The sequence below is a fragment of the Schistocerca nitens genome, chromosome 3 (genome assembly GCF_023898315.1).
Source record: "Schistocerca nitens isolate TAMUIC-IGC-003100 chromosome 3, iqSchNite1.1, whole genome shotgun sequence".
Taxonomy (NCBI): domain Eukaryota; kingdom Metazoa; phylum Arthropoda; class Insecta; order Orthoptera; family Acrididae; genus Schistocerca; species Schistocerca nitens.
This window is the reverse complement of record NC_064616.1, coordinates 141,897,753-141,924,359: the sequence shown is the minus strand read 5'-3', so window position 1 is coordinate 141,924,359 and position 26,607 is coordinate 141,897,753. Positions and strand designations below refer to the sequence as shown.

The window sequence follows — 26,607 nt, the reverse complement described above, 5'->3', positions numbered from 1 at the left end:
GAAGCTTTATTTTGATTTTTCAGTGAAACAAGCATGTAAACATTACATTTACCGTGAATGAACAGTGTCACAGTAGTCGTAATGTAACATAACTTACACAAAGAAATGATGTCTTAGAAAACTGTGTTAATACTCTACAGTATTTACTTGCATGAAATGTGTATGCTTTCAGCTAATACAGCTTCACTGTACTTACCGGATAAGATTTAAGAGGGCTTTCTCGGACTCGGTTAATTTCTCCTTGGACGGCATGGCATTCATTTCACATATCAGCTTCGGAAGACACGAGTTTTTGATCGTTGACAGCAGTTTGGCGCGTGTAGAGCTTGCTGTGGGCATAAATTTGCGAACAAATAAAGTATTTGTGCTTGCATCAAGCAGAACCTTAGACTATAGACAAAGCCTCAGCACATAGTCATTAGTGGCACCTGCACGTTAGAAGCAATTATTGTAGCCATAATTCTATATTAGTTTCGTTCAAAATTATACTTAAATCTCATTTAAGTAGCCCATTACTAAAAAGTAGTTTCTGTCGCAGATAGCTGGTGTAGTCTGTGGTGAAACATTGTGAGTTAACTGTTATTAGCAAGTGACTCAGATTAAAAAAAGAAGGAAAAATGTATGATAAACATACTTCTGTACGTAAACTTCTGGTCAGAATGAAACTTAACAACAACTATGATACAAATAGTTCGAAATCCATTAACTGCACGATATGCCATAAAGATGTATCAAAGTGGCACAAAATTAGACATGAATATATAAGAAATTATTAGAGACGATGTTTCAGTTAAAATATAAAGAATTGAAACGGTCGTTACAGTAAAGGATCGAAAAGGAAAGGAAGATTGTTCGAGATTTATGCTCGGAACATAAGGTTACTCACTAATTGCCCGAGGCTGATGAAAATGGAGTGTGATTACATATTACGACGACGAAAAATGCTGCTAATCCAAGTTTCTCCATAACTGAGGCAAAGGACTCGCATTATCATTTCTATGGCATCACTAAATTCCTTCATGCAAAGAAAGACGCCACTGCCGATTTCCGGCCAAATGCTAGTCCAGTCCGTGTTTTTTCCACGGAAAGAAAATTCACTGGTATAACGACTTTATTATGTGATCATTAACATATCTTGGTAGACTATATCACGCATATGGAAGCCCGGAAAAATTGCCAAAGCTTAAGTTTGCTGTTGGCTACTTTGGTAACGCTTTTCACGGTTGTGTTATAATTAAAAGAGCAACCAGTAACGACACTCAGCCGGCCGGGGTGGCTGAGCGGTTCTAGGCGCTACAGTCTGGAACCGCGCGACCGCTACGGTCGCGGGTTCGAATCCTGCCTCGGGCATTGATGTGTGTGGTGTCCTTAGGTTAGTTAGGTTTAAGTAGTTCTAAGTTCTAGGGGACTGATGACCTCAGAAGTTAAGTACCATAGTGCTCAGAGCCATTTAGTAACACCACTCACCTCTGCATCGAAATAACCGATGACTAGTAAGTTTCGCTGCTTGAACAGGTGGAAAGCCACTGGTGGGGCTCAAGGGTTTTCCCAAAATCTGAGTCCAGCAATAGTTTAGCACTGTATACGTTACATTACGAAGCTACCAGAAACAAACGATATGTAACACTTGAAAGACGGGAGCAATCTTTCTTCATTGAAGAAGACCTTCGGACAGACATGATGCTAGCCGACACAAGCGCTTCGAAAAAACTACCAAAAACACTGAAGAATGAAAACGAAGAGAGAGCTCTAGAACTTTATAGCCACCGCAGTCGATGGTCTACTTCCGGCTGAGCAGAGGAACACTCGGACCAGTTCGCACTCAACGATCAAGAGGCAACATCGTCTTAGGTGCAGATGAAGTTTAGTTGGATGGAAGAAAAAGTGAAGGAATTCTTTTTTCGAGTCATTAAATGAATGAAATGACAACTATTGTCAATCTATACTATCTTTTATAAACAGCACGTACGTCCGTTACACACATTAGTTTTCATTCTGATGCATTATTTCATGTGTCGCACAATATCTGTTTTGATCAAATATTTGAGCAGAGCAAAAACAAGACTCCCAAGTAATTACATAATGTACTATTTTTGCCCGATCAGTGGGATCTGGACAGATGGGTTCTGAAGTGGACTATCATGAGGTCTAGCTTTACAAACATTTAATTTGCTTCTAAATAATCATGGTAAGTAAAGAAAACTTAGTGATTTGAGGGAAAACTTGAACATTTCATTAACAGTTGCTGATAGCTATGCTTTCTCTTTATCTATATACTCTTAATAATGATAAAAAACGATGGATATTCACATATATATTTCATGTTTTCTGAGCATAACTTGAACATCAAACTGAAAATTTGAAAGAAGAAAAACCGTCAAATGTTTTATGAACAGACTTACATATTAGTAAGAAATAAAATCGATTAGAAAAACATCTTACATGCCTTTGAATGACGCTCTAAATCACGTACAGTAAATGAGATGTCAATTGAGAATTCAAAGTTCAGTGCTTAACTCAGAGTTTTAGAGCGTACTAGGGGATATTTGTCTCGTGGATTACGTATATCGCGCTCTCTGCTGTAGTGTGCACTTGACATACTCGTATTTCTATTATCTATTCCCCAAAGTGTAGTAAAATTACAACAATTTGTCAGTCTCGCGAAGTTGGCAATAGAGAATCTTTCAGATATCAAGAGGGAGAATGCATGTGATGCAGGATGTTATGTATTTCTTACAAGTGCTTTTGACGTCACTGATCTTGTTCATTCACTATTCCCGATACAAAATAAATGAAATATGGAATAAAACTGGAACTGTAAAGCAGAGCAGCTGAAATCGAACTGAGGAATCTACTTAGTACTCTTTCTACGTCACTAATATGTAAGTTTTCCAGCTGCTATGATTCATTTTTTTGTTCTTAAATATTAAAATATTTGATTTTGTGTCGCAATGTCAAACAAATTTTTGTTTCATGTTCGAACAGAAATTTTCAAGGGTGCTAGGAAATATTTTCCTGGTGAATATTGCGCACAATTCTCAACGCTGCTGTGTAGCTATGACATATTCCTGCAACATGTAGCTATAAATGCGAAAACTTCAACAGTTTTATAGCCTGAAAAAATTTTCACTCGAGAACCAAACAAATATTAGAAAAACGGCCGCCTGTGGTAAAAAAAGTAGTGCATCTTTGCCCACTGCAGTCTGACAACATTATTCTTGCTCATTAACGTTTATCAATAGGCGATGGTTAACTGAAAAAGATGGAATGAAATTGGAACCTTCGATCTGATAGCAATTAGAATCGTTTGCCGAATTTCATTCAGTTGTCTTCTTACGCCATAACGGATGAACATCTCAGCTCCTAACTATCTGCATAGCAATAGCAACTGCTGGTAAATTATTTAACCACTACACTTTGCATGGCAACACTATCTCAACTGGTGAAATATTTTTATTGTTTGACTTCACATAGTAATAGTATGCCAAGGACACACAACAACAGACCGCACCTTCTACATAACCCACCAGACAAATAGCCTCTTGCACCCTTACAAACTTTAAGTTAAAAGTTGTATTTCAAATTCTCACTCGGCGCCGCATTTGTTGCACATGCTGTCGAGCAGTCAAAAGCGCGTCAACTCTTTCTCTGGTCTATTTTATTTCTCACTGTTACACAAATACTTTCGGAAAAAAATGTACCGCTTTTTTAAATTAAAATTAACGCCCGTCGACAGTGATGAAATTTCGCTTGATTTAACGTAGATTCCACTGAGACATGTACTGATATCCTCTGCTTGTTCTATCTGTTGCTTTCTTGGCAATTTAATTATGGCTGGTGCTACGATTAATAGAGTCAAAACTGATGGACAGCTATCGCAATGGGTATGAGACATAGAAAAACCTGGAAAGGATGCTTAGCGTAGCTGGGACGTAATACCGCACGCACCATGTGTTTGGACCAAATATGTATTATCTCAAGAGCATTTTAATGCTCACAGTCGAACCTCTGTTTTAGGCTCTGTCCGGTGTGATCGTGCATTGTTGCTACTAAACTCAAGCTACTTGATTGCTCCGCACCACAAGAAATGTTTCTCCTTTTCGTTGAATTCGAGCTCTTCTTCATTTTTCCTCTCTCCGCTTCGATGATGATGATGATGATGATGATGATGAAGATGTTTGTTTCGTGGGGCGCTCAACTGCGCAGTTATCAACGCCAACTCAAATTTCCAACCTCATATATGACCCCACCGAGAATCGAACTCCGGACGCCGGCCGCTGTGACCGAGCGCTTCTAGGCGCTCCAGCCCGGAACCGCGCTGCTGCTACGGTCGCAGGTTCGCATCGTGCCTCGGGCATGGATGTGTGTGATGTCCTTAGATTAGTTAGGCTTAAGTAGTTGTACGTCTAGGGCACTGATGACCTCAGATGTTAAATCCCATAGTACTTAGAGCCATTTGAACCATTTTTGAACCCGGGACCCTGGGCTCGGGAAGCGAGAACCCGACCGTGAGACCACGAGCTGCGGACTCTCCGCTTCGACACAACGTACATTTCATCATATTATTTCTCATCTACTCAGATCACTCATTGGACTTTAACAGTTGATAACGAGGAAACACCAGGAGGAGTGTCATAACCAAGACGAGATAGATAAAAATTCTATTCTGTGTTGACTGTCCTACATATTTCATAGCTTTTCGTACGTGTTACAGTTAACTTGTAAAATGTGTATCCATTATTTACTACTTGCAAACAACTTACACATGTTGAAAATAGCCGGCCGGGGTGGCCGAGCGGTTCTAGGCCCTACAGTCTGGAACCGTGCGACCGCTACGGTCGCAGGTTCGAATCCTGCCTCGGGCATGGATGTGTGTGATGTCCTTAGGTTAGTTAGGTTTAGTAGTTCTAAGTTCTAGGGGACTGATGACCTCAGAAGTTAAGTCTCATAGTGCTCAGAGCCATTTTGTTGAAAATATAATGCACAGGAGTAATTACTGCTGTGGAAAGTAATCAAGCGGTCTATGTTATCATTGTAACTACTGTTTGTTTTATTTCCCGAGAGTTTCACAGTTGATGAACAAAATATGGTACTTCAGGAAATAACGTTAAGTGATATGTGGCGCATATGACGAGAAGATCTAATTTATTTTCCTACTATACGAATGACAGGGAAAACGATTATAGAAGAAACAAGAATGATTAGTTTTTTATGTCACGTGGGATATTAAAGGAGACGAAAGGCACAGAATTCGTTATCAAAAAGCTGTGTAGAATGATGCCAGTGGCTTAATATGTCTCCCTTATCTCTGAATAAACATAAGTGCTTCCGTAGTTTGTCGTGAAAGGCACATGCTTGTTTGATCCTGGCCAGGCAGCCTGTTTGAGGAATATCACTTCTATTTGTGCTGGCGCGGCGGGCAGAGTCACAAGGATGGTGGTGAAGGCCACTCGACGCCTGGTGCCGTTTCCAAACCGGTTTCTACGGGCGGGGCTCTGCATGTAGCCCGCAGCAGAAAACTCCTCAATAAAATGACGCTGCTGCGGTGAGCCAAGCTGCAAATTTACTCTCTAGAATGCCACTGCTTAACAGGACTGGCACCACGCGAGATTTGTCCGACTGTTCACGTCGCCCACGCATAGTCGAGATTTAAGTGACACCTGAAGATTACAACATACAATTAAGATGAGGATAAAAAGAACTGACGTAAGTAGCCTTTCAGGGATCCCATATGGAGGAGAAGGAAACCAAAACAGGCTAGTAACCAAAGCGGAACTCACTTTGGTTGGTTGTCATAACTTCCTCAACACAGCCTACTATTAACTACCAGCGCTGGGGCCACCTGGGATTATGCCAAGTCTTGTAACATTTCGCACTGTACTTTGCTTTCTTTGAAGAACAGATTTTATTCATTCTGCAGGAGACACCGCGTCTTCTTTTCGGTTGCCCATCTCGGTTTAGGCCGTTAGTAGATATACTGAGTCGGCTGAAGCGCACTGTCATCGATGACGTCATGTGTTTTCCCCACACCCAACCCGCCTGATAAAAACCGATTGCACTATGTATAATATTGCGGGAGTTCAAATTTTGACGGGAAATTCAAAAATAGCAAAATTGTGGTTCTGTTTTTCCTATTGAAGTAGGGCTTTTGTCTTAAGCATAACTTGGCGAGAAATTCAAAACGGTGCATTAGCATACTGGTTGACTTTGAACACTGACACAGGGAATCTCACGATTAGAATACTGGGACAGGCTCTGTGACGTCAGAACACAAGGTGGTTATGCAAGAAGGCTGACCTGAATAAAATGTGGCCGACAGAAGATGGCCAAGCTGGTATTATGTTTTAGTTTTAACATGAAATCACAATAAAGACTTGGAATACTGGTGCATCTGTCTATGAGGTCCGAATACAAGATGGCAATGCAAGACGGCCGACCTGGAATACTTGTGGAGGAAATCCAAGATTTTGAATCCTGAGACAGGCTCTGTGAGGTCATAAATCCAAGTTCTAAAATGCTGGCACTGTACAGAATTACGCGCTGTAATAATTCATACAGACGTGTGGGTCGCTTTCACTTTCGACTGGTACCATATCAGCATTTGCACTAATAGATTCAATAGACTTAAACAGTAGACAAAACAAGGAATTCCGTTCACAATTGCAGGATTCTCAGCCAGCTGCACCATAGAGACCCAAACAATCTTTTGACGGGTGGCAGTGTAACTAACACCGATTTTCGCTGTGGACACGCCTTGGTGTGATGCAAATTTGATGTCTGTGTTGAAGAAATGTTCAACTCCAACCATCCTTAACAGAATGTGATCTAATGTCTGGGCTGGCACCGTATTTTAAGTGATCGCTCACATAAATTGTAAGTGTTTTACTTTTTACTTAGCACATCTAAGATTTCCAGCAGATTTCTGTTCAATAATCACCTGTAGCGTCCAGACTACCCATCAATAATGAAGTTTCTGCTACAAATCTTTAGCATGTTATTCACATGTGATATTCCAACAAAGGAAACGACACAGCAGAAAACACTATTTCTATGATGTAGCCCTGTAGGTTCTAACTTGCAAGGTCCTAAGTTTAGCATCCATTACGTCTTCGATGACGCCAGAGTCCAAAATGGCTGTCCAGGTAATGTGAATTCAGTCCAAAATATTTGTTCCAAATCCTGTGGCACTGGGGTTGTCCACCCCCGCCATTCATCCTTAGTGGAGGCTTACTAGCCACAAAACGAACACACCAATTGTAGTCTGTACCCCATATTGAAAGACCGATCATCTTCATCATAAAGCGTCATCAGAGATCTACCTACTCTACACAGAAGAAACTGACTTGCACAATGGACTGTAAGTATTAAACCATTCCTCTCTCTCCAAGTTTATTACTTGTGTGTGTGTTTCATAATCTTCATTTATTTCTCCTCCATTTCAAGAGCTCCCTGATGCAGACGTTGCAGTGTCTGATACATTAGTGGAGCAGCAGCAGGAGCTATCAAGCCAGCATGCAGTTCCCAACACACTGTAGTGGAAATCAATTACATCTGAGTAGCAGCAGAAATGAAATCATCATGCAGACAAGCTCCCTGATGCAGCTCCCGACCTGCTGGGGTGGAAATCATGTCAACATGCAGAAATTTTTCCAATCTTCCAGTTTTCACTATCACCATCGTCCGAACCACATGCCAAGCGTCAAACAGTGTCTAATGGTGCTATGAAAATGGTATTATTCGCTGCGACGTAGAAGTTCAATGCTAGTGACAGTAAACGCGTAGTTGTAGGCATCTCCTCAGATCATTAGTTACGCGTAGTGATAGTTTTTGAGATTCCATGATTTACTGACATGAATTTAGTGCTTTCAGACTGTGAACGATATCAGGAATTCAACCAAAATAACTGCTACGTTGAATGCTCAAACACCTGCAGTGTTACCAGATTACCAAACAATATGTGTAGGGGACTATACAACAGCAGTGAAAATATACAACAACGAGAATACCACACTGTGCTTTCAGTTTCAAGAATCTACGTTCAGAAACTTGATGTTTAGACTACTATTTCAGCCATCCAGAGTGTAGTGTGTGAGGGTAGCAAATGTTTCCCATGTGTATATCGATATTTTAGAAATGTCTGGCATGCGCTTACAGAGCTTATACATCGGAACACTTCAGAGGAAACCTTCGCTACGAATTTCGTTGCTGTGCTTCAGTCCGCAGTATGTACGATGCATCATCACTACCTGACGTTGCTAGAGAATCACGTGGATATTTATTTTTATACCTGTATCCTACTATTTTAAACCACATTTAAAAAAATTGAAAATAAATGAGTATTTATCACTCTGTACCATGTTTCATTTCATTAATAAACTTCAAACATGATAAACAGAATATATAGTTAATACACTGCCGGAAAAAATAGCACATCCTTTTACAGGTTTACAATCCACTTAAGACACATCGTGGAACAGTGCATATGGACTGCACGAAATGATTACATTTACAGATCAATAGCACAAACGGTTCTAAGTTACCAAGTATCGACCCATGCTGAAACATCCATATTAGTACGTGGTGTAGCGTCCACGGGCGGAAATGCAGGCGCTGACTCTGGCATCTAGTCCGTCGTATAGATGGCGAATACTGTCCTGGGATATGTTAATCCAAGACTGCTCGACATGGTTACGTGGTTTTGTAAGAATTGCAGGTTGACCAGTCTCACAAGTCACTTCTCGCAGCATCATATCACACACGTCCTCGACTGGAGACAAGTCCATAGAACGTGCTGGCCAGGGAAGTTGTTGCACGGCTTGCAGACTACATTGAGTTTCACGGACAATGTGTGGTAGAAACACATCGTCTCTCTGTTGCCAGAACAGGTATAACAACATTCTGCACTTACCGACCGCTGGTTTGCACCCCCTCCAAAAATACCAAAGGTGAACGAGGGTTGTAGCTTATCGCATCCCAGACCCTAAGGCCTGGGGTGGGGCCATTGAGCCTTGGACGCATACCTCTACGAGACAACGCCCACTAGGTCTACGCCGCACGGCAAACGACCATCACTTGCATGCATGCCGTAACTGCTCTCACTGCTGAAGACCACGACTGGGCCATTCCATTTTCCAATGACCCTCTGAAGACACCAATTGAGCCGTGCAAGTCGATGCTGTGGCGTGAGGTTGACGGGCTAGAGGTGTGCATACCCGTAGGTCTACTGCTATTAACCAGTTCGCAGCAGTTCGTGTTGACACTTCTGGCTCACAAGCACTCTAATCTGTGCTGTGGCAGCTATAAGATCTGCCACTGTTGCCCATACAATACGACGATCCGGGCGGGCGTCTGTGCTGCGTCGACGTCCTGAACCTCGTCTATGGGTGTGAGAATGTTCACGTGACCGCTGATACCAGCATCGGTGCCCAACTGACGCAGCACCTCCAACTTGTGCGACAATTCTCCGAGAGGACCATCCTGCCACTCAGAAGGTCACAATTTGGCCCCTTTCAAACTCGCACAGTTGGCTGTAGGAAGCACGAGTGCGTCTCAGTGGCACAATTGCCTGCTTGCTTCACACGTTTGCACCACAGTGAGCCTTCTAGCACTGGGCATTCTCTATTACAGGATAGACATACATAGCGCTCTGGTAAGTATGCCAATACACTACCTGTTGGCGGACGACGCAGAAACTATTATCAATACGTCTACTATTCCTCAGGTGGCATATGCCGTCATCGGATCAAAATCTACATCGTCTTTCCAGATGTACTTTCTTTCCGGCAGTGTATGACTGAAGTGCAAATGACAAAAAAAATGTTTACATATTCAGTAATCTAAACAAAGAGGCAGTCCAGAGTTATCTTGCAAGGAGGAAGTGGAAACATTTACCTATGGGCAGAAACATGCAGAAGAACTGTAGCTCAAGTTTTAAGTATTTCTCCATCCTCGGTATACATAGTAGAGCAGTTCTTGATTGTATCTACTTTACAGTCCAGTTATTGCTATATCGTAGAGACTTAGCGCATTTTGCAAGAGACGAAACTTGTCAGTTCATCTGTTGCAGTGTCATAAAGAGATTCAACAGTTGTTGCAACAATGTTAGAGAGAAGTGAGGATAAAAGTTTCTGATTTTACAAGATGACCATCTACCCGTTTCAGAATGGTCTGCGCTTCGACAATGCCTTCCCGGGGCTACCCGGCTTTCAGTTCTTCTCAGGGAATGTCAACTAGATCCCTGCAAGTGACAACACCTTTGCTGTAGTTCAAGGTGTTGTGTAATTGAGTTTCTATCGCACATTCCCCTACTCACTGAGCTTTCTGAATGCCCTTTACTTGTTGGGAGCTAGATGTTTCAAGCAAAAGAGCGCCATTGTGCAAGCGCTTAACAGATTTTAAGGTGCCGGCAATGTCTTCTAAGCCTTTCTGTATGTAAAATGGCGAAAGTTTCTCTAACCATCCTCTGTTCTTTTAACTATAAGAAACACAGTCTGCGAAACACCATACATTCTGTTACTACTGGCTGAATCAAGACTGGCTATACGAGCCATATTGATTGACTGGGTATTGGTAACTTCCAGCGGTCCACCCTTACTGCTGGGTTGGGAAAATAAAATTTCGGAGGATCCCTCTCGGTCCCACGATCAGCTAGGGAAATGAGGGTCCACTCAGACAGAGCCTCCCGTTCCTGAGTAAACTTTATACAGCTGAGGTGCGACAGGTTCCCCAGAGGTTGCCTGCTAACGACTGTTTCATCTCAACAGCCAAACATCTGATCAGCGCCAGCGGGTAGCACTCCTTGAGTTTGCGGTTTTTTTTTTTTTTTTTTTTTTTTTTTTTATAGAGGTTTATTCCAACCTCTCGATCCGAACGGTCAAGTCAAGATCCCCGTTCACGAGACACATAATGTTCCACCGCCGTGCCGTACGGTGGTCGCTGTAGCATGCCCAGAGCTTACAGTGACAGGGGACTGGCGGCGCTTACCAGCCACGGCTCAGGAGCAGCGAGGTCGCCAAGCCCGTACTCAGCAAATGAATGCTGAGCCCCTGAGGGGAAGACGAGTGTAGTGTACTGAACAGTGAAGATCAGCAAGCCAAATTAAGTGCGGTTGAGAAAATGGCTGAGGCCTATCAACAAGTTTTTACTGTAAGTCATAGTGATTGATACCTCTTGAACTCTTCATTTCTTGTGTTACATTTCCATCTATTTTGCTGCACAACATAGCGTTTTCAATTTTCCATAATGACAATCACAGTTCATCTGCACTGATAGCAAGTTTCTAAATTGTATTACGAATAGCAAGATTCGGCAAACCGTTTTCCGAAGGGGAGTTTGTAAAAGCCTTTCCCATTGATGTTGTAGAGCTTCTGTCTCCAACTAATGTTAGCAGCTTTCAAGAGAACGACCTTTCCAAACAAACAATGGCACGAAGTGTGGGTATAATGGCACGCGACGTGCACAGGCAGTTAATCAATAAGGATAAAGACTTTGTTACTTTCTCTATTGCGTGAGATGGAACAATAGCTCTTCCAGATCCAGCTCAGGTAGTGATATACGTACGAGGTGTCGATAACGCTCTGTGTGTAACACAGGACGTAGTGCCTTTGAAGATGACTACGACAGGTATAGACTTATTCCAAGCCGTCGAGCAAGCGATTGATAGTGTCGTTATGGATTGGAATCGGTTAATCTCAGTGACCACGGATGGAGCAACAGCGATGCGAGGCCAACAGAGAGGATTCATAACAATGATGTCCAAAAAGGTGGGACGCACAGAACAAACGCTGTATGGAATTCACTGCATTCTGCATCGAGAGGCGCTGTGTGCAAAATCAGTGACGTTAGAAATGTCATGTAAATTGTTGTGCGTACTGTAAGCTATCTGAAAACACATGGGCTAACGCGTCATCAGTTTCGGCACTTGCTGGAGGAATTAGGAGAGGAGAACGGCGACATTTTTTACTACGTCGAGCTACGCCGGTTCGGTGGAGGTAAAATTCTGAAACGATTTTTTGATTTACGTTTGCCCGAAGTACATTTCATACATGAGAAGGGAGAGGGTGAAACGAAATTAGAAGATCCTTGCTGGATATCAGACCTTGCGTTTCTCGTTGACATTACGTCTCACATAAACAGCCTGAGCGTCAGTTTCCAAAGTAAAAATTATTTGATTTCTCTTTGGGAGAGCCAAAGGACAAGTTCTTTGCAGTACGAAGTACATAATATTTCTACGAAAACTTCCCACAGCATGAATCTCCATGCCTGCATCACGTAGGTGCGATAGTTATGGCCACGTTTGGATCTACTGCGTGCGATAGAGTTTTCTCCACAATGAAAAAGAATAAATCAAGGTTTCGATCGAGTATTAGTGACGAAAATCTTCGCAACTGCCTACATTTTTAAGTGTGCCGTGCTTTTGTGTCCGTCATTAACTTTATCCTTTCTCATCACCAATGATAAAAATGTTTCAGATTTCTTTCTTTTTCTAATTTAAAACTGTTATTTACTACCTGCGCCTCACTCTGCTGTGTGTTACATAGTCAACATTGTTATCTGAAAAATTTGGTATTGAACTTGTTATTTAAGGTGTACTTACATGCTTAAAAATTAGTCATTCACTATTGAGAGAGATAGTGTTTTAAGTACGTGGACAACGTTATGGTCTAATACAGAAAAAGAAAATCCGAGATACAGCAGATGGTTAAAATAATGAGCAGCATGCATTCACAAGTTATGCGTCAAAGCAGAATATGAACATGAAAATACCATACATTTTCTAGAATTTTGCGTTATAAGAAGTGGTGAACACAAAATTGTTGTCTTCCGCAAGCCAATAACAACCTCAGACAACGTATGATGACGCATCACAACGTACATTTCAATATGAAGACGCCTTCAGTACTGCCCTCAATAGATATAAAATTTATCGATTTCGGTTCTGAGAAACAGAAAGATATTCAGATCCCTATGCAGATGGCTGTTGCTAGAATGAAGATGAAAGCAGCGCAGTCGCAGATGCGCAGATAAAGAAGAGTGGAACACAGTTATGTTAAGCTGCCCTAGAAAGGCTAGGTATCCAATAAGATAGCCATAATCTCGAGAAATATAGATGTGAAGATTGTGTTTTCCCCATGAGATTAATTAAGTGCCATTTTAAGGAATGCTGTGAGGAGAAAAAATAAGGATCCTTTTCAATAAACAGGTGTGTATAGTGTAGAACTGAAGGTACTGATAATTGAGTATTGGCCTAACAGGAAGGAGATTCAGAAACATATACGATATAAAGAGCACACAGAGTGTAGTAAAGGTGAAAAATGCACTATGGTATGCCTCTCGAAAACCTATGTCACTGCAGTGAAGGCGTGCAGATTGGTTTAAAAGTACGGCACAGGGTAGGAAAAGGTGACTGGCGCTGCAGTCCGGAACCGCGGGACTGCTACGGTCGCAGGTTCGAATCCTGCATCGGGCATGGGTGTATGTGATGTCCTTAGGTTAGTTAGGTTTAAGTAGTTCTAAGTTCTAGGGGACTTATGACCTAAGATGTTGAGTCCCATAGTGCTCAGAGTCATTTGAACCATTTTTTTGTAGGAAAAGGTGAATTAGATGATGGAACTGGGAAGACGAAAATCTTTGCTGCCAAAAAGGAGGAACCGGAATAACTACACAATTAACAGTACGAGTACCAAATGAATTGGCTTTTATTCCGCATTTCAAAGCTTACTAAAGAAGCAGGAGTATATAGGCCTTAGGATTCAGTTCGCAAATATGAGCCACAAAAAGATCACATAAGTAACTAGCGAGACAACCTCTGAATTTTTTTGTGAAATATCTGAGAAAAACTGATAGATTCGTCACTAATTTAAGCGGTTTACCAAATAGATTTTGGAAGTGGCTTTATCTTTGATCTGAACATTATTAATAACCTTAGATTTAGTCTTTTGGTAGGATACTTTATAACGCATGCTTGCCATTCGAAGCCGACCGTCAGTAAACTGAATCGCGCAAGCGAGACTGCGTAGTACGCAGTGCAGCCAAGATCTGTCGCCGCAACTGCCCTGAGTGGGAGTAGGCACTGGTCGGGAGACAGCCGAGCAGCACGGCGTTCGGTGTACGGGCCAGAAGGAACGCAGCATTCTTCACCATACACTTACAAGTTTATAGGAAAGTGCATCAATAACATATGTAAGCCAGAAAACATTATATACATATGGAGATAAAAATGAAACCTGTGGACAGGATGATGCCGGCCGGGGTGGCCGAGCGGTTCTGGGCGCTACAGTCTGGAACCGCGTGACCGCTACGGTCGCAGGTTCGAATCCTGCCTCGGGCATGGATGTGTGTGATGTCCTTAGGTTAGTTAGGTTTAAGTAGTTCTAAGTTCTAGGGGTCTGATGACCTCAGAAGTTAAGTCCCATAGTGCTCAGAGCCATTTGAACCATTTTTGTCGACAGGATGCGTTTGAGAACATCCTGTAAAAGCCCCGCTAGTCCTGTCTGATAAATTTTACTGGAGACGATGTCCCAACGGGGAACTTTCGACTCTTCGTTTTATTTGCGTGAAATGCCGATATCTTATGTCGCAGACACACATCCGCAGTTACTCTTTACCGCAGGATACTTTCTACTGCACTGTTGCCAAATGGTACGCGAAATCGTTAAACAGCAAATTTATTACTAGTCTCGTGTACTAAAAACACGGGAGGCAGGGCTATAATACTCTTCTTTCCAAGTGTCACAGTCGTCTCAGTAGAAAGCGATAGCTGCAGGCGTCTGGCATGCGTAACGATCAGCTGAGAGAGGCAGTTTCATTGTGGCGGCGTTTCACAACAGGCGCACGCAAAGTCGGACGTGGCCGGCAGACCGTCACGTCCAGCTGTGCTAGGAAAGTAAGACAAGGCCGCCGAAAGTAACGGCCTCCGCCTCAAGCTGGCTGGCGCGCTGGCGAGATTCGAACATATCTGCCTCTTCACTACGTTCCTACAGCGGAGGGAACGACGGTATTTTCTTTTGGAGGGAGGCTCTCAGGGATGTGAAATTTTACTGGATGTAGTGTCTCAACAGCAAACTTTTGACGATAGGAATACTACCGTTGTCCCTGAGAAGACTGGAGAAATTCTGAAGTAATCTAAGGCCACGGTAATCTTTTTCACGCATTAGCTTAGCGTCTAATTTACGTAAGAAATTATGGCCTCTTCAAAATTACTTTATAGGATTCACACTTGGGTATGAAAATCTGGAGGCATCGAACTGAGTTGCACGTCTGATTTGATCCGTCGTAAATGGTTTGTGAAAGCCTGTGACTGTGAAAACAACTGGTTCGATTATAAATAATTTTTCTACTACCAGTCACAATTTTCTTTTATTTAAATTTTACACGACGCCTTTCGGGAAATTATTCTCATTTTCTAGTGCATTTTTCTCTGTGTACCGTGCCATTTTTACGTACTGTTGTTTAAGTGTCAGGTTCTGGTTTCTTCTGTTGACTTTACTGCAATACATAAAAAATCCTCAATTTTTAGTTGATTATCGATCTTTATATGAAGTGAGTGGCGAAATTTTAAGGATAAGTTCTTCCAAAGAATAGGAGAACAAACAATAACTTGCTGTTTCAAATTTCACCACTAACTACGTATAAATGTCGATAATCAACTAAAAACTGTTTTTTTTTTAAATGTTGCATTGAAGTTAACGGAACAAAGCAGAACGTAACACATCAAAGCATTATGCAAAAATAGCATAGCAGACAGAGAAGAGCGCGCTGGAAAATGGGAATCATTTCCTGAAACCTGCCGTGCGAAATAGAAATAGAAGAAAATTGTGATTAGTGGCAGAGAAGTTATTTCTAAATAAACCAATTGAGTTGCACGTCCTACACACAACACACTCGTAATCTTGCAGTTCATTCAACTCGCAAACTATTCGATGTACAAATATTGAACTGGCATAACTGTCTACTGTAAGAGCTGCAGCACGTTCTTATTTTATTTGTGGTACCAGTTTTTTAAGCCAAAAGCTTAAGAAACAAAGTTATACAAATTTTCTAAATGACGGAAACTTTTGGTTCTTGTTCCAAACCAGAACTATGTCGGAGATCTCGAACTCGACACAATTTGAGTTAATTGTGACCTATGATGCAGCACTCTCACCTGAAAACCTCAGCGCCTGCCCATCAGGTTAATTCGAGAAACAGAATTAGGTTTAAATTAACCAGTCATTACATCCTTTGGTGAAACTTTCCAATTATGTGTAAAAAACAAAAAATTTCGTCCTGTTAACGGTGGTGAGGGAACTATCGGTTTAGGAGATAGAGAAATAGTGATACAAAATACTCAGCCTCAGTATTTGAAACAATACGAGGGATTTCTTTTGTGTGATTAATATTGAAGTGAGATTAACTTCATTCAGGCTTGGTTATTGATAAGGGTCTTCTTTTTAATCGTCAAAATTTACAATGATTTATTATTTTAGCTCTGCATGTACTTAAACTGTATACACCAAACATCCAGCTGAATACATCTGTGCTCCTTTTTTGTGGTGAAAACGGAGAAAAACTCTATCGAAATTACTCTCGTAGCTATCACAAATAACTGAAGTGGCTCTCACTGCCATTATTTAATGACGTTGTCTATACCTGTAACTAAATTTTTAAATAGTTTCATTCTCCCATGGTTTTTCGATGACGCACTGCTATAATTGAGGGCATTCTTTCAGTTCTCAGAAATGACTTTCCTAACAGCTTCGCTGTAGAGCGCCACGACTGCAGAGAGCGTATAGAAAACTATTCGGAAAGTGAGGAACGATCGGTCGCGAAATGGAAACCACTGTGAAAACGAGGCTTTTCACAGACGTTTTGGGTAGTGTCTCTAGTATGCCAGTCGATCGCAATGTGCGCGAGTAAAGGTGCCTAGAACAACAATGCCTTTCGCCAAGTATGAGGGCCTGCTGAGAGGATTCGCCTTAATGAATGCAGCCCACCTAACACAACTGCCACCCATTTCCTTCTTCATGGCGATTCTCAGCCGCACTCTGCAGGGGCAGTGAAGACGCTCCTGCTGCCTTTTCGATGGGAAGTGTTCGACCACCCACAACACAGCCCTAACCAGCTCTTCCTGAGTATCATCTCCATTCACATGAAACGCTGGATACGAAGACAACACTTGGGCGCAGACTACGCGCAATAGACCAGCGTAGAGAATTATCGGAAAGTACAGGCGGCTGCCTTCTATGACGGTGGTGTTGGAAATTTGGTATAACTCTCTGACAATGCCTAAGTAGGAGCGGCGAGTATGTAGAGAAGTTACTGGAAGGTGTAGCTAATTGTGCAAAGAAAACCGTTTTGATTTTCACTGTGCTTTCCATTTCGCGACTGATCGTTCCTTACCTTCCGACCAAACCTAGTATTATTATTATTGGCCGTCAAAGACCATTTTCTGTTCAGGTTTAGTGCCCATGGGTCAATAACGTGAACCAGCAAGGTGTTATGCTATTAGTGTAATGAATACTGTGTCAGTAGTTACTGTTCTAGGGTAGAACAAAGTGTATTTTCATAGGCGCATGTTGTATCGAATTTCGTAGCTGTAATTTTGATCTTATTCTACTAAAGAAAATGCAAATTTTGCATCACCCGAATTAATTGCATTTTTTATGTTTTTTCGTTCATAATTCTCTTGTTCAATACTCGTTCGACCATAGGAATCCGCTGCGTACAGCCAGCTGAATAATGGAACTAACAATAACCCTACTACCTAAGTGTCATTCAACACAGCGTCTACAATCGTGAACGGAAGTACTCTGTTCATCTCTCAACATACGTCGGAGGATCATTTTAAGCCTGGACGATGCACGCGTTGTCACTTTGCGACAAGAAGGTTCAAAAATGGTTCAAATGGCTCTGAGCACTATGGGACTCAACTTCTCAGGTCATAAGTCCCCTAGAACTTAGAACTACTTAAACCTAACTAACCTAAGGACATCACACACATCCATGCCCGAGGCAGGATTCGAACCTGCGACCGTAGCGGTCTCGCGGTTCCAGACTGTGGCGCCTAGAACCGCACGGCCACTCTGGCCGGCGCGACAAGAAGGGTTCTCAGAAAAGGAAGAAGCGTGCCAAATTAAGTACACCACAGCGACATCTATCGAACAATCGACTCCTATCGCGAGACACACAACAGTGAAGATCCGCCTCATAGTGTTTTCTCATTATCAAAAATTGCAGTTGACTGACCTGTAAGAATTGTGGCCCGTAAGTAGCACTAGGACAATGCAACGCCTTACTGGAGGCAGACTGGACGGCTGTGCCCATGCAAACAGCACGCAACCGTCTTCACATACTCAAACTAACCTCTAGTCTTCCTTTGCAGACAACAGGACTAACACCCCAAGCCCGAAGAATGTGGGAGCGCCTGAAATGAAACCTGTGAAATCTATATCAATGTCATCAGGTTATCATCATCGACGAATCCAAAATTTATGTCTAACAGTGTTAAGGAGCCTAGGTATCAAATCATAGCTTAGGTATGCATGCAATCCTACGTACTCAACAGGCTCGTGGGCCCAGTATACTCTGTGCCGGCATGATGTACGGATGTCGGACGTTTCACTCTTTGCTGTCGAGGGTAATCTGCGGGCTGTGCAATATTTGGACTCTATTCTCCTGCCCACTGCTCACCTTTACGGTCTATACTTCGGCGACGTCTTTGTGTTTGAAGATAATAATACGCGAGCACACCGCGCCCAATTTGTGAACATCTTCCCCCAGAAAGCATGACGCAACCGAACAGAATGGCCTACTCTGAATGCTAACATGAATCAGATTGAGAATTGTTGGGAGTATTTGAAAGCTGTATTGCGTCGTCACAGAGAGTCCCACTCGCATTCATGATCTCAGGTGGAATGTCGTCGAAGGACGGGACAGACTAACAGCTACCTGTCAGCCAGGTTGTGTATAGCACGCTAGTGACAGTTCAGGCATGTTACAATTCACCGAGTAGAGGAACATGGAACTGACTGTTACACAGATGCACTTTCTGATTACGCAGATGTTCACTTTCAAACGGGCGACATTTTTTGATAGTTATTTTTTGTCTCATACGGCCTATTATTTCATTCATTGCTTCTCTTGAATCTGAGACCAAACACGTTTGCAAATATGCAGGAAATGTAAAACGCTTGTTGAGTTGTTTATATACTCTTACGGTGCAATTACGTATAAACTTGTGAGCAAATTGTTTCGTTGCAAACGTATTTATTCGGGCTGTTGATCCCAGTCGGCAAGTTCTAGGGTTCACTGCAACGTCTGCAAGGTCGCCTCTTTCTCAGGACAGGGTAACAACGCAGTGGCGCGTCACCGAGAGGAAGCACACGTTAGCGCCAAATCCGTCTCCTTCACCTCGCTACGAGTCTGTGGTTCATAATGGCAGACGGCCTCGCTGTTGCTCACAAAGCAATGCCTTCTCACTATTGACATTTGGCTGCGCAAATAGTATACTGCCATTCAGAACCCTATACGTGTCTGCTCTGTATGTATGTGACAACTTAACTACAGATTCCACATTTTACTGCACCACGTTAAAATAATTATTTCATGTCTCCATATCATGGAAGACAAAATTTAAGAGAAAAGCACTAACATCTAACAACTGGTAGCACTTAACTGCCCTACGTTATTAATTCTGCAATACTTACTGACACCATTATATTTTCAGAAGCTGCGTTAACCCCGCTACTTGAGGAGATACAACGTCAGCTTTTAGGAACGAATTCAATTTTTCCGTGGAATTATCCGTCCACTGGAGGGCCTGCTATTTGCTTCTGCTGTCGCGTGCCTTCTCTGACACCAGGACGTCATCTCAGTTTGGAAGCACATCATTGGTTCGTAAATCTTGTACGTTGTATATTCTGTTCTATACGGAATCATACATTAACTTGTTTATATGTTGCGTTTCTAAGTTTGGCCCACTTCCTTTCCTTGCAATCTGAGATTCTACGCCTCTCAGAAATTGTTGTAAGTGAAACAGAGCGATTTCCTTCAGAAGTATTAATCACCATCTTCATTAATCGTCAGCTCTCTCTATTTTCATTACGATGCAAACAATTAGTGCCGCACACTTACGCAACATTCTTTCACATTTCATCTGAGCACTTCATTCTTCCTTATAAATTCGAAGTGTAACTCAGTTACAACTTTAATTTTTTTGAGTGATCAGTCTTGTGACTGGTTTGACGCGGCCCGCCACGAATTACTCTCCCGTGCCAACTTCTTCATTTCACAGTAGCACTTGCTACCTACGTCCTCATTTACCTGCAGGATGTATTCCAGTCGCTCTTTTCCTCTACAGTTTTTATCCTGTTCTAACAAGCGACTCCAGACTTCTGATCTCACACCCTCAGATGGTTTTCAGGTTTCACTAACCCTCTGGGAGGTACCATCCAAAACTCAAAACCACGACTCAATGGCCCATCACTGCTTGACGATGCACGAGCACCGATACTTTTGAGCAACGATTCGTGCGCTATGCTAAAATTCCTATTGACACAAAATTCTCTCCTCGTTATAGAGTAGTTCACATCTCAGATATTTGAGGCAGTAATACAAATGTCCTTGATATATTCCCACATTTGAGCCAGAAAGCTATCCTCAACAGATGCTGCCTCACATCGGGTGCATTCGACAAGTCCCTGGTTTAGTTCAAATGTGCAAAGTTCCTGTTTACGCCAGAAGAAATTAGTGTAAGTTGCCGTAGGTAGCTGAGGTTTAAGAAAATAAAGAAGCCCTGGTTTGCGCAGATCTCAGTAGCCAACGTTTTTTATCTTCACTAAAGCAGTCTTTTTGAAAGAGTAAACCGCCTTTTGACTGCATATTATTATATTTATCTTTTGTACTATTCAGATTTTGGCTTTTACGCCATTATCAAGTACAATTCTGAAAGTTGTTAGACAATTATAAAGGCATATCTCTTGACGCAGTTCAAAGCAAGTAAACAAGGCTAACACATGGCTTAAGCTTTGAAAGTAACTTCTTATAGCCTTGTTTACCTGCTTCGGACTGCCTTAACAGATATGACTTAATAATAGTCTAACAGCTTTTAGCATTGTACTAGCAGATGGTATGAAAACCGAAATCTGGATTCTACAGAAAATAGATATAGTAACACATAGTCAAATGGTAGTTTAATATTTTGAAAAGTATTGCATGACTGTGGTTCAAAATCACCAAAAACTTTTTACTGTTTAGTCACTACCAGCTGTCAGTGACCTCTGCCAGTTCTGCACAAGCTACGGCGCTTGGCTCATATAGTCCAGTCGAATTTTTTTTGACAGATTTTCTGTATGTTTTCGGGGGTGCTGAATCCAAATTTTCCAAGTCTCACCAAAATAGGTAAAAATGGCAAAAACGGAAAAAATGAATTTTTTTTGGAATTTTCCGTTATAACTCGGAAAGGACGCAATTGTAGGCAACATTGACCATTTATGAAAATGAAGAAGTTAAAATTTCCCACAAAATAGATCTCAATGACGTTTTTAGTCAGACCAATTGTATGGTACGTAGTCCGTGTTGAACTTAGGGTGGTTTAAAAGCTGAGCACATGGGCAATCTCAGCACCTTCGCCGCGCGCCTGTGTTTTGCTGCAGATCCGTTGCCGAATTCCATCCTCCAATAGTGTTGCCATGTTATTGGAGTGTTTGGTAGATGACACTTGTTCTGGTAGAGTGGTTAGATGTTCGTGAGATGGCCATGACCTCCTCCGCCTGGTGGGGTGTATATGTTTCATCGAGTTTTTGGCACCGTGCAACTTCAGAGGCTGTGGTACATGTAGAATGGGACACCGGCACCTTTTGCTGTTATGGTGAGACGACATCTAACGCGCCGATATGGCCAAAGATGGACTGGGCGAAGAGGACCTTTACCGTGCCCTCCAGTCACCTGATCTGAACGTTATGAATATCTGTGTTTGGTCGCATCTTAAACATGTAGTGAACGCCACCCCAGTTAACACGCTTGAAGAAGTGGAACAGAGACTTCTCAGTGCTTGTCAAAATTTTCGAAATATTCCAGTCGTGTTTGTAAGGATTCCAAGCTCATTTCGGTGAATGGTACAGGCTAGCATCCAGGTGCTAGGATGACTCTTTGAACACCTCGTTTAACTAGGAGTACAGTCATGTAACTGTTGTCGTATTCATTCAAAACATCTGTATTTCTATCAAAGTATGTCTTATAACTTTTCTTAATATCGTACACAATTGTTACCTTTTCCTAACTGGGGTGTTTACACAGAAACAAGTCACTGGTGGGTGGTAACCACAAAGTCACAATTATGTCCCAAACAGTTTGCTTTCGGAGTTATGTTTCTCTGACTTCTTTGCTTGTAGTGTCGTATACTTTCATCTGTATGCCTTTAGTCTATTAACTATGATACACCCTGCATGCAGCACATCCGTTTCGTCTACTTATGAATTAGAATTTGCAACAACACTAGCGATTTACAACACGCAAATGTATTGTAACAACCGAAGGTATTAGAAGGAAAATGAATAGGTCTACATCTGCACTCTGCAAGTCACCTTGCGGTATGTGGCGCAGGGTGTTTTGTGTACTACTGCCAGATTTCCGTATTCCTGTTCCAGTCATGAATGGTTCGCAGGATGCTGGTTAGCCTCCATGTGGGCTCTAATATCTCTAATTTTATCTTAATTATATTTTCGCGAGATATATGTAGGAGGAAGCAGTAATTTGTTGACACTTCTAGGAACGTACTATCTTGGAACTTCAACAGTAAACCACACCGTGATGCAGAACCCTCTTTTCCAGCACATGCCACTGGAATTGGCTGAATATTTTCGGGACGCTTACACGCTCACTAAATGAACCCCTAACGAAACGTGCTTACCTTCTTTGATCTTCTCTATTTCCTTTATCAATCCTATCGGGTAAGAATCTCATACAGACGACGAATATTCAAGTATTGGTTGAACGCCGGCCGCGGTGGTGTCGCGGTTCTAGGCGCACAGTCAGGAACCGTGCGACTGCTACGGTCGCAGGTTCGAATCCTGCCTCGGGCATGGATGTGTGTGATGTCCTTAGGTTAGTTAGGTTTAAGTAGTTCTAAGTTCTAGGGGACTGATGACCACAGCAGTTGAGTCCCATAGTGCTCAGAGCCATTTTTTGGTTGAACGAAGGTTGTGTCATCTGCCTCTTTTGTTGACAGACTAGATTTTCTGAGGATAGTTCCAATGAATCTCAACTGGGCATCAGCCTTTCCTACGATTGGTTTAAATCGCTCAGTACGCATACGCAGATATTTTATGGAAGTAACTGTTTCAGGGACTGTTCTGCATTTGTGAAACCATACAATAATAGGTCTTACTATGCATACGCAATACATTCCATTTGTTTGTATTGATGATAAATTGTCACAGATGTTCTGGAATTGTGAGAGAGAAAAGTTCCAGAATCTTCTAATCAGAGATACTTTCAACTGCACAATTGTATATTTACTGCCACCTGGTTTCAGTTACAAGAACCATTCTCCCAGGAGGAAATACTATGTATATCAATGGATCAAGAATACATTTTCGTCAAATATGACACAACCATATGTAGAGCATACATAATTGTCATAAGAGTGTGTCAGAACATATTCCATATGAACGTACTATGTTGTAACTGTGCTAATGCACAGCTCGTTTATATGGATTATGATTCAGACAGACTGTGATGACAGTTACGTATACTGATAAAATGGCTCTAAGCACTATGGAACTTAACATCTGATGTCATCAGTCTCCTAGACTTAGAAACTACTTAAACTTAACTAACCTAAGGACATCACACACATCCATGCCTGAGGCAGGATTCGAACCTGCGACCGTACCAGGCGCGGTTCCAGACTGAAGCGCCTAGAACCACTCGGCCACAGCGGCCGGCACATAAACTGAGGTAACAAAAGTTAAGAGGTAGCGACATGCACTTATAAGATGGCGTTAGTATCGCGAACATAAGGTATAAAACGGCAGTGCACTGGCGATGCCGTCATTTGTACACAAGTGGTTCATTTGAAAAGGTTTCCGACGTGATTATGACTGCACTACAGTAATTAACAGGCTTTGAACGCGGAAAGGTAGCTGGAGGTACACGCATGGGACATTTCGTTTCTGAAATCGTTAGAGAATACAATATTCTGAGATCGACAGTGTCAAGAGTGTGCTGAGAATACAAAATTTCAGGTATTACCTCTCACCACTGACAACGAAGCAGTCAACGGCCTTCACTTAACGACCGAGATCAGCGGCCTTTTCGATTAGTTGTCAGCGCTAAGAGACACGCAGCACTCCATGAAATAACCTTAGAAATCAACGTGTAACGTACGACGAACGCAAGGACAGTGCGGCGACATTTGGAATTAATGGGCTATGGCAGCAAACGACCTACACGCGTACCTTTGGTAACATCACGACATCGCCTACATCGCCTCTCATGGGATCGTGACCGGAAAACCGTGGCCAGGCAAGTATCGATTTCTGCTGGTAAGAACAGATGGTACGCTTTGTGTGTGGCACAGACCCCAGATGCCGTGGACCAAGTTCTAAACAAGGCATTGTTCAAGCTGGTGGTGGCTCCATAATGGTTTGGGCTGTGTTTACCTGGAATGGACTGGGTTCTCTGGTCCAACCGAACCGATCATTGGCTGGACATGGTTATGATCAGTACTTGGTGACCATTTGCAGCCATTCGTGGACGTCATGTTGCCAAACAACGATGGAGTTTTTATGTATGACAATGCGACATATCACCGGGCCGCAAGTGTTCGCGATTGGTTTGAATAACATTCTGGTCGGTTCGATCGCATTATTTGGCGACACCGACTTCCCAACATGAATCATATAGAACATTTATAGGACGTAACCGAGAGATCAATTCGAGCACAAAATCGTGCACTGGCAGCACTATGCCGGGCAAAAGGAGGTCCGACACGTTGTTAGGAGGATCCCATGACTTTTTTCACATCAGTGTATGTTCTACATTTGGTTGCGCGTATTTGACAAAAAAGCGTTTTTGATCTATTGATATATACTGTTTTTCTCCTGTCTAGATGGTCGCTATAATTGAAATCGGTAGAGAATAAATATACAATTGTACAACTGCTGGTGCAAATATGATTTCTTCAAAATACTTAACAGCCCTAGACAGCCACGTAAGAAAATTTTTATATTTAAGGATTCTGCTATTTCCAGAAAACCGAAGTTAAGAGTATATTATTCGTTTCTGTGAGCAGTTGTGACATATGGGCAGAAATGCGGACGATGAAAGAAGCGGGTGACAATAACCTTAAGGCATTTGAAAGAAAAATTCTGTGAAAAATTAATGGGCTTGTGAGTAGCAGAGGATTGGAGAATAAGACAAAGTCATGAAATACAACGGCTTATACAAAATAAATACATAATAATAATTATTATGGATCAAAGAATACTCATTTTAGAATATATGGAGAGAATGACATATGGCAGGATGCCCAAACGAATAATGAAAGGTAGAATGTATTCCACCAGAAAGAAGGGCCGACCAAGAGCTACGTGGCTGGACAATGTGCTGACTTACATTACCAAGATGGATAGAGAGAAGCAAAGAACAGAGTCGTATGGAAGAGACAGATTGTTGAGGAGATCAATGCCCATCAAGCGCTGCAGTGCCGAAGAAGAAGAAGAAGAAGTAGTGTACATATAAAACAGTGTCCAATAATGTCATGCGAAAACAGTCCTAAGTACGTTTAATGAAAGGGAATCCTTAGAGTCAAATAGGAAACTCTTCACTTTCAATGTCAAAGGAAAAAGGTTGGATTATAGTTTTCTTTCCCATCAACGACGATGTCATTAGACGCAAGCACAAGTTCGAATTGGGGAAGTATGGGGATGGAAATATGCTGTGCCACTTCAAAGGAACCATTCCGGCATTAACCATACATGATGATGTCAAGTCAGTGTGAATCTAAATCTGGATGATTGGAGGGGGATTTGAACCAACGTCCTCCTGGAAACAAGTTTGGGGTTTTACCGCTGCGCCACCTCGCTCTGTCGGTCGAGAAGGAAGTCAATTCTATTGTGTGTATTTTAGAAATTCATAAGCAATGATGATGTGACTTGAGATGTGGACAATCACCGAAGGTTGGTGAGCCCTCCCCCCCCCCCCACCCTGAGGAGGGGCCCCAGCATACCTGGCGGGAGAAAAAAAATGGTTCAAATGGCTCTGAGCATTATGGGACTTAACATCTATGGTCATCAGTCCCCTAGAACTTAGAACTACTTAAACCTAACTAACCTAAGGACATCACACAACACCCAGTCATCACGAGGCAGAGAAAATCCCTGACCCCGCCGGAAATCGAACCCGGGAACCCGGGCGTGGGAAGCGAGAACGCTACCGCACGACCACGGGCTGCGGACCTGGCGGGAGACAATCCATAATAAGGTAAATGGCTAAGGCAAATAAGACGACGTTGCGCAAAGAACCTTGAGGTACCCCGTTCTCTTGAATAGAAGTATCCAACAGAGCTGAGCCGACACGTACTTTAATAATATGGTCTTTTAAAAATTCCCTGATAAAAAGGAGCAG

At 42.3% G+C, this 26,607-nt stretch overlaps 1 protein-coding gene across 1 annotated transcript in view; it reads right to left on the bottom strand.

Moving 5' to 3' along the window:
- Positions 1–26,607, bottom strand: part of LOC126248085 (uncharacterized) — an 80,154-nt gene that overhangs the window by 14,735 nt on the left and 38,812 nt on the right. Inside the window, exon 2 of the mRNA XM_049948744.1 lies at positions 197–329. Coding sequence (XP_049804701.1) covers positions 197–329 — 133 coding nt within the window. The remainder of the gene's footprint in view (positions 1–196; positions 330–26,607) is intronic.